Genomic DNA, 20,429 nt, shown 5'->3' with positions numbered 1-20,429 from the left:
AGGTCCTTGTGTGTACCCCACTTTAAGATACATTTATTCAATGAAGGGTGTTTCTTAAGTACCTGTGAGGTCAGACAGCACAGGTAGGATGAAGAAATACATATTTTTCCTACAAGGCCCAAAATGTTATTGAGAAATGCCCAAGTAACTGCAACAACAATGGATGGAATAGAAGGCCAAGCAAAGAGCAAACATTTTGAGTCTACTGAAGTCCAGGTAGTGCCCAGAAATTGACCTTTGCCTGGATCTTGTAAGCCAAGCTATCCAGATCTATGCTAAAAGGAGGATGGAAAAAGCTAAACTTTTATTTTTGTGTTCTTACAGTAATCTGACACATAAGGAAATGGAACGTTGAAGCAGTGAAAGAATATCCAAGACATACACATGGTAATTAAGCCAGATGTGGAACACAAGACACAGGTTTGTTTATACAGAAGGTATTTTAGCTCTCTACTGTTGCATCAAAAAATCATCAAAAAATTTTCATGGTAACAATAACAATCATTTATTTCCTCTAGCAATCGTGCCTGGTCAGGAATCCATGAGTCGCTTGGCTATATGATTTAGGCTCAAGGCAGTTATCTGAAGGGTCTCTTGGGACTGCAATCCAGTTCTTGTGGCTCACTCATGGCTGGCGATTTGCTTTCTCTTTACATTGCCTCACTTTTGGTCTCTATGAGTGTGTGTAGGACAAGACTTCAAGAGTTCTACAGGGGGAAAAATTCAAGAGACTAAGCTAGACATAGCAGTATTTTATGATTCAGCCCTTGAAAACACATGTCATTACCTTGGATATATTCTATTGTTAAAACTCACCAGCCCCGTTTCAATGTCAACTCTGCTTATCTGCCAGATGTGTTATTTTTGCCCTGCACCTAAATTCTAAGTCTATTTTCCCTCCTGTTATGGTTTGGCTCTGGATGGCCCTCCAAAGCCTCATTAGGTCGAGGTAGCTGAATCTGGAATGTGTGATGCTGGAATTAAGGGAGTGTGATTACTAAACTACTACACGTGAGAGAGTGGTTTAGCACCGCCCTAATTCTGGTAGCCTGGATGGGATAAAAGAGGCAGAAAGATGCGGTGAAGCTCTCCTCTGTTCTTTGCTACTTGTGTGAGCTCAACGTTGTTTCTCCTCTGCTATGCATGGTTTTTATCCCGATTATGGAGCCAACCAATTATGGACTGAAACCTCTACGAATTGTAGGTTAAATAAAACCCTTCCCCTCTAACTTTGTGTGTCAGGCATTTTTGTCTCAGCGACGAGAGAAAAGTAACTAACACACCTCCTTTGTAATATGAAAGTAACAACTTACTTTCTAAAGTGTTTTGAGTATTAACCAATATGACAATCACAACACAGCGAGCACTATTAGAAATTAGTCCTCTTTCATTAGCTTTCTCGGGAAGTTTTACCTTTTTCGTCTCATTGTTCTAAACTCTGAGCATTCTTCTTTCTCTCACCTTTGAAAAGATGAGTAACTCCTGCCAAGTTAACACCCCAACCCCAGACCCAAAGTAGGATTATTCTGCAGGCGGAACTCTAGTTCCACGGGTTGATGCTAATGGCCGGAACTTATTGGGAAATGGACAGGAAATGGTTCCGGCGGCTCTATTTCCGTCGCGGAGGAAATTGGCGGACGTGGAACAGCTTCTCAGAGGTTGAAGTGAACGCGTGGTGCTTGAGAGGGGACACTGAAAGCACTGAGGCGGGGCGCCCAAAGGTGTCGCGACCGCAACTCTCCCGGCGACTCCATGCCGGGTTGGAGGCTGCTGACGCAGGCGGGCGCCCAGTTACTGGGCTGCGGCGCCGGCTGCGGTGCTGCCCCGGGCTCGAGGTGTAGGTGGGTATGAATAAGACGAGGGGAGTAGGGCTGTGCAAACTGCACCACTGCAGCTTTGAGCAGTGGCCTGACTCGGCACGGAGTGACCTGCCCTGGCTGGAGGAGGAAGGGACTCTACAGTCGTGGGGCACAGAAAAATAAGAATTGTCAGGAAAGCAGTTTTGACAGAATTGAAGGGGTATTTTTTTTTTTTTTTAATGCTTAGAGGCCAGCGATTAGCTAAGGACATTAACAACAAGAATGATGTCTTCTAGTGAGTGAACATGTGGTACACAGTCTATTAAATATATTAGGCCCTTTATATTATGTATCTTCATGTGATCAAACTATTGTACGGCTTATGGTTAAAACTAAATCTTAAAGGGGGAAGTAACTTGTCCAGAGTCACTCAGCAGCATAGTGGAAAATCGGGACGAACCTGGATCTGCCTGACTACAGAAGATAGGCGGAGGGGAGGCTGCAAAAACGATTTCTGTTCTGACCCCCTCAGTACAAAGATTACACACCTTCCGAACCACCCTCACGCACTAGGGTCTTTCTTGGTGTGTTCAGCTGATCAGGGGTCATGTCTTTTGTGGATCTTTTAACTTTGCACACCCAATTTCTTCACCTGAACCTAAGGTGCCACATTTGGTTACCTCCACTGGATATAAAACTTTAAGACACATTCAGGTGGGTTAATGGCCTCTCATTTATCTAGGTAGGACTACTGTACTTTGTTCGAATCTGTTTATCCCAGGAGAGAAAATACTTCTTCCAGGGTAACTATTCATAGTTAAAATGTGAATCTCATTGTTATAAGTAGTATCAGGAAAAGAACTTAGGCACAATCCAAACCCTGTCCTAAGGCCTCGTCTACAGTGTCAATGTGTGTGACCGCCATCCCTTATATTAAACGGGGAAATTGTGACTCAGTTTTTCATTTTTACAGTACAAACATCTGGCTTTTTGTTAGAAGTCTCCATGGTAAGAGTCCAACTTGGTGGGATGAGCATCTTTCTGAAGAAAATGTCTCATTTGTTAAGCAGTTGGTCTCTGATGAAGATAAAGCCCAGTTAGCAAGTAAACTGTGTCCTCTGAAAGATGAACCATGGCCTATACATCCTTGGGAACCAGGTGATTTTTTTTTATTATTTTGTTTTTGATGAGTTTTTATCTCTTAATTACTTTGTGACAGTCAAAATCATAGTGACTGCTTCATAAAATTTTCCGCTCGAATTAATTTTCATGTCTTAAGTGTGTCTGTCTCATTGTAATTTGGTTTGCAAGTGTATTTCCAGCCTCCTAATCCACTTTTGGTGAAAGACCTCCTTGAAGCTGTTTTGTAGGAGAAAGGAAAATCATTTTGCATACATTCTCTTCTTTCCTTGAGAAAAAAGGAATATAAAATAAATTAGGAAAGAAAGGCTGGAAGAATATGATGTTAACTGTAATGTGTTTGGCAGAATTTTTTAGTTGGGTTGTTCTGGCACTCAGGCTTTGCTAAGCATAACCCCAGAATCAACTCTTTGTGTCTGGTGTGATAATAAACCCATAGGTGACCAGACCAATAAGAATAAGGCCTTTCCTACTGAGTGTTTGGTTTCTGCATGGAGTTTATTGTGACAGTTAATTTTATAGTGGGTAAAAGTTCTTAGTGAAGCAACCTTGCCAATTTATACAATACATCTTATTTTTTGTTTTGGTTTTTTGAGACAGGGTCTCACTATGTAGTTCAGGCTGGCCTTCAACTCTCTATGTAACCTAGGCTCGCCTCAAACTCGTGGCAATCCTCCTGCCTCAGCCTCCTGGTGTGAGATTACAGGTATATGCCACTATGCCTGACTTTTGCAACACATTTGAGTGTCATGATGGAGACTGACATTTTAGTAACATGACTACTTGTGACATCTCTATTGTCCAGCTAACTTCTTAGAATTTGAGTGATTGATGTTTTCTAATTAGTAATGCTGGACATGAATTGATACAAGGAAAGAGTGATGATGAATTTATATGCCCTGTATTGATACCTTTACTTAAAAACTGGAATATTTAAACCCATCTATTTTCTTTATTTTGTGTAGTTCTCTTACATTTGTTCATTTTACAGCTAATTCTTCAGCACCAGTATATTATGCCAAGCATACTTGAAGGCACTTAAATCTGTGAGGAAGAGCCTTGTTTCACCTGAATATTTTAGCATATCTCTTATATACCTGGTCCTTGTATTGAAACCTAATTTTAGGAAAGACTGTTTCATTATGTTGGTAAATGTTAAAAAAGCTTCCTTTTGTTAACATGACATGGTTTTAATTGGCAGGTTCATCCCGAGTTGGCCTTATTGCTCTGAAGCTGGGCATGATGCCTTTATGGACCAAGGATGGTGAAAAGCATGCAGTCACATTACTTCAGGTAAGAAAAAAACATGGGGGTCTGTATGTATACTTAGATCTTTTTGTTCAGACTTTACTGGGTGATACTAATATCGTGAAACACATATCTGTATGGGGAAAAGAAAGGCTAATGTCAAATACGGTATTAAAAAACTTTACTTCTGATGGACTCAGTAATGTTCTGAGTCTTATCTGAGCCATAACTTTCTGATATTGATATTAGAATAACTGGGATGATGCATTAAAAAAAAAAAGTATAACCTTACTTCTCACAGATCTACCAGTTTTATTATTGGAAAAAAATCTCAGTCTCAGCTTACTTCGATTTATAAAGTTCTTTCAACTCCAAAATATAATTTTGATCTTTTTACTGACTATAAGAATTCTTCTGTCTGGAGAAGCTGTATTTTGTTCTCTGACATGAGGTATACTCAAACAATTAAGAATGTGGGCCCTGGGACTGGAATATCCCAGTTTAAATCCTGGTTCTGCGACCTACTAGTTATATTCCTTGGGGCATTGTGCCTCATCTATAAAAGATGTAATTCTATTCTGTGAAAGAAAAATTATGACCTACTTCAGAAGTTATTGTGAGGACTGCACAAGATAATAAATGTCAAGCACTTGACACACAATGTTAAAGTCCAGAAAATGTTAGCTATCATTGTCTATTACTATAGAAAGAGCTTTAGTACAGTTAGGAGTTCATCACTCCCTAAGACCCTTTGAACAACTTAGTTATTCTTTGGGTCCTACTCTTAGAAAAGTGATTAGACAGGTGGTGGTGATTGAAATAAAAGTTCATGCACGTGTGTAGAGTGCTAGCAAGGCACAAGAGAGCCTACATGTTCTTCATAAATTTTCATGGGCTTTGATCAAGCATAAGGTAATAGTTTCAAGTGCTGTGGGGAACACTGGGAGCATTCAGGAAAGGCCTGTAGGATTATAGCTTGGTATAGCCATTTCAGCAAATGGTTTAACGTGGTAAAGTTTAGATAGATGAACCTCACAGTTCTTCTCCTGAGTATTGTTATAAAATGAACGGGTGTGTATTAGGATTCTTTTACAATACTGTTTAGAGCAGCATCATTCTTAATATACCAGAACTGGAATGATGCCAGATGTCCATCAGCAGTAGAATGGGTAAATAAATTGTGGTACAGTCATGTGATGAAATGCTGTATAGCAATGAAAACAGATGGACTAGAGCAATACAGATGGCCTTATAAATACAATGCTGAGTGAAAGAAGACATAGAAGAGTACATACAGTGTAAAGCAGGCAACACTACATTAAGCAAAACTTTCAAAGATAATAATTCTAGAGAAAAATAAGTGGTTACCATAGATGATGTTAGGGCTATTCCTAGGACAGTACTTTCTTAAACTTCACCAAGCCTCAGAATCACTCAGAGGGCTTATAAAGTACAGAGATTCTGATCTAGTAGGTCTGGATTGGGGCCTCACAGGCTGCATTGTTACCAGGTTCCCACGAGATGCTGTTGACTATCTAGGGACCACTGCTGGAGAACTGCCACTCTGGCATTAAAAGGCGAGGAGGTGATTGGGGAGGGAAACACAGGAGCTTTGGGGATCCTACTTTTTGACCTGTGTAGTGATCACGTATCATCTCTATAAGTACTCATTTTGTAGTATATTTATATTTTGTGTACTGGGCTGTATTTAACAGTTTTTTAAAGTTCATTTGTATATTTTAAGATTGTAGTTGGGATAAATTAAATAATAGTGTTAAAATATATCTTGGCTAAAAAATATATATATATATATCTTGGCATATATTTAGTTTTTTTGTTTGCTTTTTAGGTACAAGATTGTCATGTCTTAAAATATACCTCAAAGGAAAACCATAATGGAAAAATGGCAGCCCTAACTGTAGGAGGGAAAACTGTATCACGTTTCCGTGTAAGGATATATTTTCATTCTTAGAATGGTACATTTCTTTAGTTCATATCTGAATGCTTTCATGCTTTACGCTTTTAATTACTGTGGAGTTCCATGAAACCTGAGTTTATTAATCAGTTAACTGTCAAGAATTAGCAGAACAGGTTACCACAAAACTTTAATGAAAAGTAAATGGACTATGCTACTACATGTAAAAATAACTAACTTGCTCTAATTTGTCTCTGAGGTAAAACTGTATTTGGCAGGAGGAACATAACTTTACTTCTTTAAGCTATACTGCTTATACATCTGTAAAACAGAGAAAAATACTACTGAACTAATGTTTTTCACAGGGATTAACACATTCCAACTGGCTTGAACCATCAGTGGTACATGCATGACTGTCCCATCAGGCAGCTTGTGCCACTGGTAGTACAAGTGGATCTAATCGCTTTTATAGGTCTTTTTACTAATAAAATTAATAAAAAGCTGCCAGTGGGACAGTCATGCATCTACCACTGGTGGTTCAAGCCACCTGGCAGTGAGACACAAATTACAGCCCTGTTGTGAACATGTTAAATGAAGTTTTTCTAGTGTTTGTGTAATATAACAGACAGTAGGTGTGGTAATTGTTTTATTCCACTTTCTTTGTATGAAAAATTATCTCAGTATTTAATACCAACAGCATTTGAAGATTAATTTTGTATATTTTTTTGCAGGAGCTTTCAGTACTAGGGAGAAAGCTGTATATGAACACACATCAAATTTTTCTAAATAAAGCATTTTTTTCCAAGCATACTGTACCAACAAAATATTGAATTTATGGTTTAAACTAGAAAAAACTCTAAGTTACTATTGACTAGTGTGATTAAAACTAGAAACCTTTGTAGATATCGTGATGGTTTTCTCTAATGGGTAACAAAGCATCTTTAGGTTTACTTATCTCAAAGCAAACTTTTTTTATTGGAAATTATTTATGAAGTAAAAATAAACAAAAATTAGAATATAACCCATACTGTCCAACTGTCAAAACTACCAAATGTTTATTGTACATCTACCATTTCCTTAAAGTAACTTTTATTGAGCACTTACTACATGCTATGTACATAAGCATTAAGACTTCTACATTCATTACCTTAAGTCATTTTTTCAGCTTCTGAAATAAAGCAGTTATGTAGCTCACTCAGGACCACTCACTGGTAATAATAGACACAGCCTTCAGAGCCTTCATTTCTTAACTGTTTCTTAATCACCTTTTGGGCACTCTCAAGCTGATGAGAGATGAATAAATAAATTAGCCATCCCAATACAGTATAAATCCAATAGGCACAGAACTGGAGGCAGCCATTTCTGCTAGGGAAAATCTTAGGAAGTTTCACAGGGAAGAGACCAGAAAGGAAAACCTGTGTTAAAGCCATGCCAGCGGAAGTGGTCTATGCAGAGACAAGTGGAAGAGCATATGTGCTTGGCAAGAGAAATGTGATGGCGACGTGGCTGCATCTCAGTATGGGTGTGGGCCAGAAGGGAAAGCAGTGAAAGTGCAGCTCTCTAAGTGACTGTGAGGGCTTTAGAAAGTTCATCTTGTAGACCTCGGTGAGCTTTCTGAAGTCTTTAACCTGGGCAGTAACAAAATGTTATCTTGGTTAACAAAAATTAGAAGTATCTGGTTTCAGAGAGTACTTTTAGGAGGTTTTGAGCAGTTAGGAGAGAACTGATGAGAGCCTTTTGAACCAAGGCAGTTGCGTTTGAATTGAAAGGGCCAAATATTTGGAAAAGAAGAGGGAAGGTATGGAATGAGACTGGGGATATGGATATGCAGGCATAGTATGATTTTCAAACAAGCATCTCAATCAGTGCTGGTGCCATAAACTAAGTAAGATAGGGACAAGGGAAGGGAAGCTTTTGAGGACAAATGTGTTTGAGCTGTTCACAGACAGTCCATGTGGAGTTAGTTGTCCAATAAATAGTGAAAAATACTCATCAGTCAGTAGATAATGGCTAAAATCATATTAGTATAAATAATATAGTATTAATAACTAAAATGTTACAGAAATGATAGTAGTATAATTTCATACCCAAGATTGTGGTCCACATATTTTTTTCTCTTCAAGTAAATTCTTAAAATTTTATCCTCTTAAATGAATATACAGCACAGCAGAGTGATTTGGATGCTGTATTCTTAATACTGTGGTGGATTTTGACTCATTCAGTTTACATAAACATTAAAAGGTCGGTTTTCCAACATAGTAAACACTACAGAGGCCTTTCTTCTGTAACTTCTTCAAGATATAATTGTTATATGTCCAGAGGACATTTACTACAATATTAAGGAAGAATTTTGTAAGTGACCTTCCTTTAGAATGGGATATGAATATGAAGTTTCAGAATTCTTTATAAATGAACCATTTTTATTTGAAAAGGAGATTTATTAAACTAAAAATATACATACTTCCTCTTGCATATTTTAGTCCTCAGGGAACTGCAAATAGATTGATTATAGAGTTTTTTTAAAAAATAAGAACTATGAATATAAAATACCAAATAGTTAAGTTCTTAAATCAGTTTTATTTACAGTAGGGTTAGAACTGCTTTGTTTCGTTTTTCATTTTTTGATATGTAAAGAATTTATGATTCCAAGGAATTAGACTAGTTTTCTTTTGCAAATTTTGTATGTTGTAAATAAAAACTGTTATGGTACATAATGTTTTTTGAATAAGGAAGTTAAGTGGCCCTTAAAGTTGATTAAATCAATTTATCTTAGGCACAGAGAAACATTCTCATTGTGGGAAGGATAATTGCAGAGAACTGTGAAGAGAGGGAAAAACACAACCTCATTGATGGAATTATCCAAGTGTGACAGTGCTGTCAGTCTCTTAAATTGCCTCTTAAAATCATTTGTTTGGAAGTTTCAATAAGAGAAAGAAAAAGAACTCTTGTACTGCTTCTTATATCAGCCTCAGCAGTTGGGTCTTTTCATATCATGATTGTCAATGAAAAAAATTAAAGTATTCGATTTTAGTGAAACTGAAAGATAATTAGAAAATGTTACCTTAGTTTTTATTTTCTGTTTTAGTGGTTAGGTTGAGGTGTTTATCTTCTTTTATAAAAAGAATAAAGAACTTTTCTGAGAGGCTTCCTGGTAAACTTAAAAAATTGATATTAATAGCATAATATTTTGCTTTTTAACCGTCAAGTGTAATATGTGAATATCAAGAATAAATTTGAAGTCTGCTCTGAAATTTAGTAAGTCTGAATATGATACATTAGGGGAATCATTTCAAGGAGCCACACACTTTTAAATGAAATTTTTTGTGTTTGCTCTATTGTGGAAGAAGTGATTGTGACTAATGATGTAAAACAGGGGCTGTGGTAATTTTGACATGTGGAAAGTGAGTGACTGGATTGAACTTATGTTAACACTCTTTTGGAGGCAAGGATAGCTTCTTGAGAGAACTATGTGAGGTACAGAATAATCTTGAGTGGACTCTGGGCAGTGCTTCTCAGCATTTATTGAGCAGCTCTCCTGGAGTGCCCCAGTGAGATTCCTAGTGGGGAGTGGACTAATCCAAAAATGAAAGTTCTGTGCTTAAAATTAGTGCCATCCAAGTTCAGGTCAAGTAAAGGCAACTTACCAAATAAATTTTAAGGGAATACTAACAAGTTTACCTTTTAAACTGAAATTAGCGAGTAACTTGATTTTGCTGAAGATGCACACAGTATTCTACAAATAAGTCTGGCTGTTCAGATGCTTCATTGGGATTTGGGGAAAGGTGTTTTATTATCATCCTCTTGATTTGGTGTGTTATTTAGCTTTCTGTCACTGTGGCAAAATACCTGAGATAAACAACTTAAAGGAGGAGAGATTTATTTTGGCTCATAGTTTCAGAGGTTTCATTCCACTGCTTTTAGACTCACGATGAGGCTTCCTGAACATGTTAGAGAGCATGTGGTGGAGCAAAGCAGCAAACAGGAGGGAATGAGAAAGAGCAAGGAGAGGGCTGAGAACAATATGTACCTTCCAGGGTTGTCCCCAGTGACCTATCTCCTCCAACTAAGGTCCCACCTCCTAGTTTCCAGCACCACCTGATAGTTCATTTAATTATGAACTCACAATGAATTAATTCACTGATGAGATTGGAGCCATGATCCAATCACACACACCAAGCAGAACTAGAAACATTTAAAGTTTTCATGAGCTGTGGAGGTATAGGGTGGCAAGGCCAATTGCAAGACAAGCAGTGGTGTGGACAGACACAGGTATGTATACATTGAGTAACATGGCCTGTCGGGCCTGCAGCTGCTTATTTATTGTTAGAAGGAAAGTTGAGGGAGAGGAAACAGCAGGAAGATAGATAATACCTGTGTTGATTCTATTCTGATGAAAGAAATACTTTTCACATCAAGAAACAAAATGGTATAACTTTTTGGCAACTCTATAGCAATCTGTATCAATTCTTTAAAAAATTAATGCGGGGGTTAACCAGGACATTATTATAAGGAAATTAGCTATCTACAGAGTTTTATTTTCAAGGACATTGGTTATAGTGGTATTTATAATAGAGGGAAAAAAGGTGGGGATGGGGAGAAGAGCAGACAGCAAGACCTACCAGAAGGGGGGATATTAGCAGAACATAAACAAGGCACTGCCTACAGTAAGATTACTTTCTGTTGCATTTGGGTGCGGAATCGGGAGGCTGTTGTATATGTATATCACAATGGATGGGGATAAATTTCTTGAAGAGTAATAAAAGGTTGAGGGGGTAGCAAGTGACAAAAGTGGTACTATTTTAGATAGGAAAGGTAAGTTCATATTTTGATGGAGACCTGAGAAAGTAAGGAAGCAGGTCATCCAAAAATCTGGCAGAAAAACCCAGCAAGCAGAGGAAATTTTGTACATGCAGAGGACCAGAGGGCAATATGTGCTTACACTAGTATGGAAGTACATTTTATGTGAGAGCAGATGAGGTCAGGTTGTCTGGAACCTTGTGAACCATAGAATTGGGACTTGATTCTGCTCGACATGGAAGGCACCACAGAAACATGGTATAGCTTGAGTGTTTGTATCCACAATTTCTGGCATGTTGTAAATACCCATGGTTTTCCTTTTCTCTTGTTCTCCATTTAAAAATTTTTTAATTGAGTTTATTGATAAATATAGGTATACCTTATGATCACATTCATCATTGAGAATTTGTACCTGTACCTGATATTTCTTGATTCTTATTTTTTTATCCCCCGCCCTCCCTTCAACCCCTCCACCCCACCCCCATATATATAAGCTTTGTTTTCAGTTTTTCCTTCTTACCTTCATTTTTTTCTTTCCCTTCTTTCTTTTCCCCTGCCCACCCACCTTCCTAGTTCCCCTTCCCCTTTGAATGTTTTCTTCCTATTTCACAATATCTATTATATATTTTGGTCCTCATTTACACCTTCAGTTTCTTATACCAGAGAAATGATTTGGTATTTATACATGTGTGTCCTATTTATTTCATTTAAGAGTAGGTTCTCATGGGGGAATCCATTTAGCTATAAATGTCTCAAGTTTATCTTTCTTTATGGCTGAGTAGTACTCCATTAAAAAAGAAATCTTCCTTATCCACTCACCAGTTGATGGGCTTTTGGGTTGTTTCCAAGATTTAGCTATTACAGACTGCACTGCTATAAACACGGGTGTGCATATGTCTCTGTGGTATGATGCTTTTAATTCTTTTGAGAACATACCCAGGAGGGAAATAAGCAGGGTCAAATGGGACCTCTAATCCTAGTTTTTTGAGGAAGCTCCACCCTGATTTCCAATCTACACTCCCACCAACACTGGAGAAGGGTTCCTTTCTCCCCACAGCCCCACGAACATTTGTTATTGGTTGATTTCTTGATAGCAACCATTCTTTATGGAGTGGGGTGGAATCTTAGTGTTGTTTTCATTTGCATCTCTTGAATGACCAGTGATGTTGAACATTTTTTCATATGTTTATTTGCTGCTTCTACTTCTTTGTCTGGGAAATGTCTATTCTTTTCAGATGCCCATTTTTAAATTGGGTCTTTAAATTTGGGAGGTCTGATTTTTTAAAGTTCTTTATATATTCTAGATAATAGACCTTTGTCTGAGGAGCAGTTGGTAAAAATTTTTTCCTACATCGTGGGTTGTCTCTTCACTCTGTTGGTGGTTTCTCTTGCTGTGTAGAAGCTTTTTAATAAAATGAGATCGCATTTATTGATTCTTTGTGCTAGTTCCCATGCAACTGAGGTTTTGTTCATAAAGTCTTTTCCTATGCCACTGTCTTCAAGAGTTCTACCTAACTTCTCTTCCAGCAGTGTTTCTTTTTTAATATTTAGATCTTTAATCCACTTTGATTTTAGTTTAGTGCATTGTGAAATAATATGGTCATGGCAGCCTGTAAATTGAAAATGGACTGGCAGTGTGGAGGCTTAGACCAGTTAGCAGACTATTAAAATAATCCTGGCAAAGATGATGGGGTGGGATGGGGTGGAGTGGTGAGAAAAGGTTGGAATGGGCTACATTATTTTGTAGGACTTGCTGATGGATGGTAAATGGGGTGTGAAAATTCGAGGATGACCACAGTATTTTGGGCCAAACAACAGAAGTTGCCATTTATTGAGATTTGGAAGAGCAGGGTTGGGAGGAAATTGAGTCAGTTTTAGACTATTAAGCTTGAGTTATTGTATGATGTTGATGTGGAGGTAATGAGTTGGCAGTTGGACATGTGAAAATATCCAGAGTAGAATTTGGCATTAAAATTAGGAAATGAAGTCATTCACAGTTCGTATGTGAAAACAGTAGTGACTAGACACCATGTGAAAGTCTTTCAAGGAGATAGTGGTCACCTGTGTCAAGCATTACCAATTGATCAAATAAAATATAATTGGCCAGTGTATTTAACCATGTGGAGATGTGAAGATCGTTGCTTACTTTGCACAGCACTTTCCGTTGAGTGTTAGGGGCTTGAAAGCACCTGATTAAAGTGGGTTCAGAGAATGGGTGGAGAGAAAGTAGATCCAGCAAGTTTTTCAAGAAGTACTACTGTAAAGAGAAACAAAAATTAGCTGAAGAATATATGCTGAAAAAAGCTTTGTTTTAATATTTGAGTTATTGGGACGCATTCATGTACTTATTAAAACTTCCAGTAGAAAACAGGAGATTGATTTAGAAGAAAGGACAGTTTCAGGAGGGAAGCCCATTGAATAGGTGAGGAGATAGGAATGAGCCCTTTTAGAGCAAGGACAGTTCATCTTTCAGAGTGGTTCACAGCCTCAGTTTAACATAGAATGATATAAGGGGCTTGGAAAGATACTGATGCCTGCCTGGCTCCCTCCCTAGAGAAGTGAAATTTGAGTCTCCAAGCAGAGGCCCTTGGCATTAGTATTTTCTAAAAACTCTCCATGTGCATCTTTGCATGAGGAGTTGGTTGGAAAGATGATTGTATGAGTGCTGGGACAGGCAGGTGCCTTGTTTGTTGATAACATGGGGAAGTTCTCTTGCCTCTGAAAGAGTGATAGAGGCTTCAGAAGAGGATGTGACATAACTGCCTTCAAGAGTATGAGAAAAATCTACCTAAGGAAATGTAGGTTGGTCAGGCCACATTTAGAACTCATGTTGAAGTTTGTGGTTGCGATACTTAAGTGTGATCCATCATGTTTTCTTCCCGCTGCTTTAAGATAGATGCAGAGTAGGTGTATTATTGAATTTCTAGGGCTGGGGATCTTGATAGAATGTTATGAGAACTCAGATCTGAGCAGAGCACAGCTCTTTTTCCTTCCTTTCAGAATGAAGGCCTTTCCCTAAACAATGTCCACATGATAGGATCCTAAGTACTAAGGTTATTTGTTCATGGAGATGTAATGGGTTATAGATATAAATCTTACCTCCCTTAAATAAGGAGGATTGGGTGCTCTTTGTACAGTAAAGAAATAGAGTGTGATTAATGTTTTTTTAGGGGTTAATAACTTGATTTGAATCTCTGTGCAATCAAGTCCACCTCTGGCATTTAATGTGTTACTTATATGTACTGCTTTTCCCCTAGAAATCTGAATCTACATTGGAATTTTACCGAGAACTTGGATTGCCACCAAAAGAGAAAGTTAAAACCTTTCACGTAACAGATAATGCTGTAATTAAGCCAGGTAATCTGAGGTCAGGGAACAGAGGGAGGTAAAAATATCCAAATATGTTATTTGTTTAATGCCAGCCCTTTCAAAGCTGAATCCAAAATACAAAGGCCCAAATACAGGTACTTATTTTTAAGTATAAAACTGTATCTGTTTTAATCACTAAGAACAAACAAATCTTTGTGTCTTTTAAGTGGAAAACACTGTAGGAAACTGTTTTCCATGAAAAAGGGAGGAGCTTTTGTTTTTAATGTTGAGAGAGTTTCACATTTGAAAAAGCCATTCTAAATAAATACACTAACTTTTAAAATTTGAGGTTGTTTGCAGGCCGAAATTCTGTTAAGTGAAGAAAACTAGAGTGTCCCTTAAATAGGAAATACAGCTTAAAATGAGAGAGTGAATAATATACATTTATATGTCATATATTTTACTTCAGCATACTTGCCAAAGTAACCAACAGTCATCAAGCTTGGGTGTTTACCAACAGGAATGTGTGTTGTCACAGGAATTGTTCATTTTGACCAGCACCACTTTGGCCCCTGGAAGGCCTTGACCCATTTGCCAGGCCTGGTCTGATCTCTCCAGCACCATGTGCCTTACACGGGGCTGCCTTGTTCTTTAGCCTACACAGTCAACTAAAAGACGTGTGTTGAATAATTTCATTGTTTAGGTGTTCTAATGTTTATTATAATGGAAGACAATCTCCTGATTTTTGAAATCTGATACCTAGAAGGGTTACTTGATATAGTTTATATTTAATAAAATTATTTCTGTGCTGACAAATTTCATACTGATTTTCCTTTTCTTCTCATAAAGGTACTCCTCTATATGCTGCTCACTTTCGTCCGGGACAATATGTGGATGTCACCGCCAAAACGTAGGTCTTCATAGCAATTCTCTTTTTTTGTTTGTTTCTTCAGTAACTTAAAAAAACAAAAAAGTGAATGTACCAAGTCCGTGAATAAAAGATAAATATTCTCACTCATAATTCTAATCAATGAAATGGCTAACAATGCTGGCTTTAAAATTTTACTAAATTAGCTTTATATGAAAAATTCAGGTTACAGCCTTTAGACTGAGATGTATGCTTCTTGATATGGAGCTAAAAGAAAAGTCACAATACTTAGATTCTTTGTGGGTTGGGCCCACTTCTGTTTTGAAGACCAAAGATGACAGACAGTTTGATGGTGAAATACACATGTGCAGTGCTGATAGAATTCTTTTGAGATTATTGTGTAACTTAGTTTTGGCTATTCTTTCCAGTTGTTGGAAATGGTTAAATTAGTAGCATTTTATTTTGAAAGTGGTGGTTGTGTTTGACTCCTAAACTAACCATGTTAAAAGCCTATCAAAAACTAGAAGAAGTGGGCCAGGGATTTAGCTCAGTGGGTCTGCTGCCTGCCTCGAAAGAGCAAGGTCCTGAGTTTGATCCCCCATGCCAAAAAAAAAGAAACAAAAAAACTGGAAGAAGTAACATTGCACTGTAGGTCTCTTCAGTAGCATTATACTACTCCTCAGTATTACATAAGTGGAACTTCTTCCATGAAAGCAGAATTCTTTTAATACTCTTTTAACAAGGTTTATTTTAGTAGAAATCGATATTTGTTACTGTAACTGAAATGCTGACTATGAGTAATATTTAGCCTGGACAGTGGTAGTTCTGGTACTGAAGCTTTTTTATTATGTTACCATTTTTGCCAAATGGCTTATTATTAGCTAGATAATTTCCAGGAAACATTTAGATCTTTGAGAAGAAGCTTTTAAAAACTTGATTGAGGTTACTTCACTACAGAATTTGAAATAAGTTGTTGTACATGTTCATATTGAAACTCTTCAGTATAGGTTAATGGAGTTCATATGATCTAGAGTAAACAAAACTCTACTATCAGCTGTTGTCCATTTCTGTTGTTCTTGCAACATTAATCATAATTTCATTTCTCTTTGTGCCTTAATTTTCTTCTTTTCGTTACATGAAAGTATCTACAGGGATATTCTCCATAGGAGCCTTTTGAAAAAAAATCAAGTGTCTGCAGGTGCTCTGGGATAGTCTTATGGTCATCAGTGGTTGTTGTTTTTTAGAGTAGTTTCTATCCAAAGAAACTGGATGAATGCCAACATTAGTTTCCTTAATGCACTTATATGCTGTACATTCATTTCCACATGGTTATCATTTAGTTTGAAATATAGGTCATTAAAAAAGCTGCTAGATACCTTTACTTTTTTCAGCTGTTTAGAAGTGACATGGGACAGATTGGTAGCACAGAAGGTCCTAATTTTAGAGAAATTATGAACCTGTAACTTTTTTCTGCCTCCCATTGTCATGAACTTGTGCCTAGTTTACTGCAGTGCCTAAAATAATTTGTTTCTTGCTAACTGTTTGTTCTGCTTTCATTTTCAAGAACTCAAAATATTAAAACTTTAAAGTTTTAGTTTGCTTAGCTGGGAAAGTGTGTTATGTGTTGTAAATCAGATTATTTTGCTGTTTAATTTCTGAATTATTACATGTAATAAAGTACTTCAGACTAATTCTGTTAATTTATGCACAGTTGGTGTTGTGTGAATTCCATTAAATATTTTACAGAATTTGGGATATTCTGAGAGGCAATGCAAAGTCAGAGGCTTTTGCTCACTGTTGTCTATGGTCAAGTTTGTGACTAGCTTGGTTTAGAGGCTAGCTTTTGAAATGCCTGTGCTCAGTAAATGCTTTCATCTCATATGCTGCTGTTGAGTTTCCTTGGTTTCTTTAAAGTTATTTTTAGAATTGCAGCCTTCCTGTGAGTATAAAGTAAAAGTTTTATTTTGTAAAGTTAAGTCATATTCCTAGAAAATATGATTGTGTAAAGCTGTATGTCAGCCTCAGACTTAACAGCTGCTAACAGCTGGGATTACAGCCTGAGGATTTGAAGTAGTGATAGTCACCTCTGGAAGAGAAGGGAAAGACATCCATTTGAGAAGATCCTCATTATTTCATGAGCTGCAGTACTGTATTTTGATTTCACTGTATAAAAGTAGGGGATCACTTGACACAGGGTGTGCTGTGTTCTGGTGTGCATACCTTCAAGTAGAGTTACCTGAGTCAGATTGAATTGGATTTTATGTAACTTTTGTTAAATGTTTCCAGTGACTATACCTCTTGGAGCTGGCATGTCATTATATCTGTAAGATTCTTTTAAGTGCTTTTAAATTTATTGGACTCTTCTCATATGGAGCTTGGTTTGAATTCTCTGAATGTAGCTGAGCTCCTTAGCTGCATCCAGTCCCAGGTGCTGTTGCCCCTTCTCTTTGCCCCTGATATCCCTGAGTTGTGCTGTGTGTGGACATGCCCCATGTATGTGTGTGCATATGCTTGCTTTCCTTTTTCCTTTTTAAACTCTTGCATATCTTTCCCTGATGGGGTCAATTGTCCTTCCCTAGAGTTTTAAAGTCTTTTGCAATCAATGAAAATGTTCTTTTCTCTATTAAACTGTAATGGAACCATCATCATTTGGGTATAGGCTCTGTGTCCTTTCATCCCTTACCACTGTAACTGATTTAGGGCAGAGATTTTTTACCTTGTCCTCTATTTCCAGCCCCTGTTTGGAGACTGCAGGGCTCCATCTCCTTGATTATTAATCCTGTTACAAGTACAAACATATTAGAGAAAAGAACTGTGTCATGCCATGGTTAGAGGACATGGATTTACAGGCTGTAGTAGAGACTTTCCCAGTTACCTGAGCTTAGACTCTCTAAAGGGCTACTGAACATGGACTGATACCCCCATGGAGTCCCTAAGAGTTCTAACCAGTTCTCGGGCTATGGGTGCTGTGGATCTGGGAACATACTGAGGGCCACAGGACTGGAAAAAGGTCCAGCTCATCAGTTAAACTGCTTTTTCTCCCCACTGCTCTACCAGCACAGAATTCAGAATGCCTTTCTTTAACTCTGATCAAGTTGTGACACATAAACATCTTTTTTTTTTTTAAAGCAACCAAGTTAAATTAATCTAGTTTTCAAATAACATTGCCAATAAAAAATGAGCCTGTTTATTACTTACATTTTAGCATAAAACTGAAAATTGGTCTGTTCAGTAATTGGGTTCATTTTCTTCTTTCCATTAACAAATTTTTACTTGTTAATCTGTATCATATTTTGAATGTTTCAAAGTTTTTCCTTTGACCTTTTAATTGCTGGGTTAAAAGTGGTTTATAAATAACCAGATTAATTTAAAAATGTTAAAAAGGGAAAACAGTGTCAACCTCAAAAATACTTTGTTACTGGGATCTGTTTACCTCAGAAATGTAATTGTCTGTAAGCATTTTTTAAAGAAATTGTTCAGTGACCAATAGCAGCTTCTTGATGATATCCTTAAAACTCTTAATAACTATCATTTTTCTAATAATTGTAGCAGAAAATCTGCTTGCATCAAAAGATACATTGTGAGGGCCGGGGATTTAGCTCAGTGGTTCTGCCGCCTGCCTTACAAACGCAAGGTCCTGAGTTCGATCCCCGGTACCAAAAAAAAAAAAAGGTACATTGTGTTTACCTATACTGAATTTCACTAAAATCCTTTATATAAACAGGTGAATTTACCAGTGTAACTTTGGGGTATGAGGTGAATATGTTTGCCAGAGTTCATTTTAATTTTTCTATTATACCAGAAATAGTCTTAACTAAAGGGTCTGAGAATACAAATTCAGTTTAGATTACACAGGAAATATTTTTACATCTAATAATAAAAACATCTAGTAAACTAGTTTTACAGTTTCATTGTGCTCTTTGTAGATAATAAAGCCCGGTCTTTGAGACATGGCAGTGTCATATAATTTGTGTCTAGTAGAAATTTAAACTAGCTTGTATAATGATGGCTGTCCTCACTTCCACCCAAGTACACCATTAAAGTTCTTTTTCTGAAATAGTGACCATATTTTATTGTAATTTCAAACAGATAACACTTTGGGGCCTAATATTTTCCCTTCTTTTGGCCTCAACTTTAAGGACTAAACAGCTTTAGATACTGTGTGAATATAAACAATGTGTGACTGTTAACTCTGTCCTCAACATAGGCTGTTTAATTTTTTTCTATTGAATCTTGCCACTGCTTATTATAATAAGTGGTTTTTAAAAGAAGAAATGAGAAAAGAATGAAACAAAGAACCAACAAAAAGAAAATTATAAAAATGCGTATTTCTGTATTCAGGAGGAAATGTTTAGACTCTGTTCAGACAGGAAATGTTCAGACTGTCAAGGACTGGAAGGACATCTCTGGGTGCAGAGAGGCGTATTTCTGCCAGATATCTTACTCAGCTTTGAGTTCATGACAGTGATATGATGGGAACTTTTTTCTGGTTGTCTGGAATTCTTTATTTCTTTATTATTTAAACTCGAAGCTCATATTGACATCAAAAGAGGTTATTCAGTTTTGTAAAAGATTTTCTTTCTGTAAGAAAGGTAATCTAAAAATCTTACCTATAAGCCTGGGCTAATTAGAACAACCCATATATTTTCAGTCATAATTTTCTTTCTGTAAGAAAGGTAATCTAAAAATCTTACCTATAAGCCCGGGCTAATTAGAACAACCCATATATTTTCAGTCATAATCTTACTACTTAAAAGTTGTCAGTTTTCCTTGTATTCTTATTGCCTTTTTGTATCAAAATAGAAAAATGTCACTTGTCTCAGTAGTGTTCTCCTTGGTGATAAAAATCTAGGGAGATAGAGTAAGAAAGACTAGGTAATCGATAGAGCACCTTTCTTATTTACTGAGATTGATTGGAGTTATTTTGAGTTTTTATTAAAATATCAAAATATATAAAGAAGTACTGTTCCCATTAAAGTCTTTTTTTTCTCATGGTATTGGGGTTGAGCCTAGGGCCTTCACACTGATCTACTTCCTCAGCCCTTTTTTTATAGCAAAAAAGAGTCTTGCACAGTTGCCTAGCTGGGCTTCAATTTGAGATCCTTGTGCCTCAGCCTCCTGGAGTGCTGAAATTACAGATGTGTCCCAGCTCCATCAAGTCTTAAAGGTGGTTTTAAAATCACGTGGGTTCTTCAAAGAGCAGAACTCTGGGCTTTGTACCTTGTCCCGCACACTATTGAGTGAGGGGTGCCTGCGCACCATCTGAAACCCTCCGCATGGGCTGGTTGCTCTTCTGACTGGTGGACTCTTGCTGTGAACTCTGTGAACTTCCTTCAGGATCCAATTCGTATGT

At 37.2% G+C, this 20,429-nt stretch overlaps 1 protein-coding gene across 1 annotated transcript in view; it reads left to right on the top strand.

The window, feature by feature from the left end:
• The first annotated feature begins 1,583 nt into the window (after positions 1-1,583).
• The window catches only part of Mrpl3 (mitochondrial ribosomal protein L3), a 39,263-nt gene continuing 20,417 nt past the window's right edge, over positions 1,584-20,429 (top strand). The window contains exons 1-6 of the mRNA XM_004834228.3: positions 1,584-1,841; positions 2,773-2,957; positions 4,141-4,232; positions 6,037-6,135; positions 14,157-14,256; positions 15,058-15,118. Of these exons, the coding sequence (XP_004834285.1) occupies positions 1,753-1,841; positions 2,773-2,957; positions 4,141-4,232; positions 6,037-6,135; positions 14,157-14,256; positions 15,058-15,118 (626 nt within the window). The 5' untranslated portion in view covers positions 1,584-1,752. The remainder of the gene's footprint in view (positions 1,842-2,772; positions 2,958-4,140; positions 4,233-6,036; positions 6,136-14,156; positions 14,257-15,057; positions 15,119-20,429) is intronic.

The sequence above is a fragment of the Heterocephalus glaber genome, unplaced genomic scaffold, assembly GCF_053883595.1.
Source record: "Heterocephalus glaber isolate CG9 unplaced genomic scaffold, H.glaber_assembly_v1.0 deba00001504, whole genome shotgun sequence".
Classification (NCBI taxonomy): domain Eukaryota; kingdom Metazoa; phylum Chordata; class Mammalia; order Rodentia; family Bathyergidae; genus Heterocephalus; species Heterocephalus glaber.
Note: the sequence above shows the minus strand (reverse complement) of the source record. Positions and strands in the feature narration are given on the sequence as shown.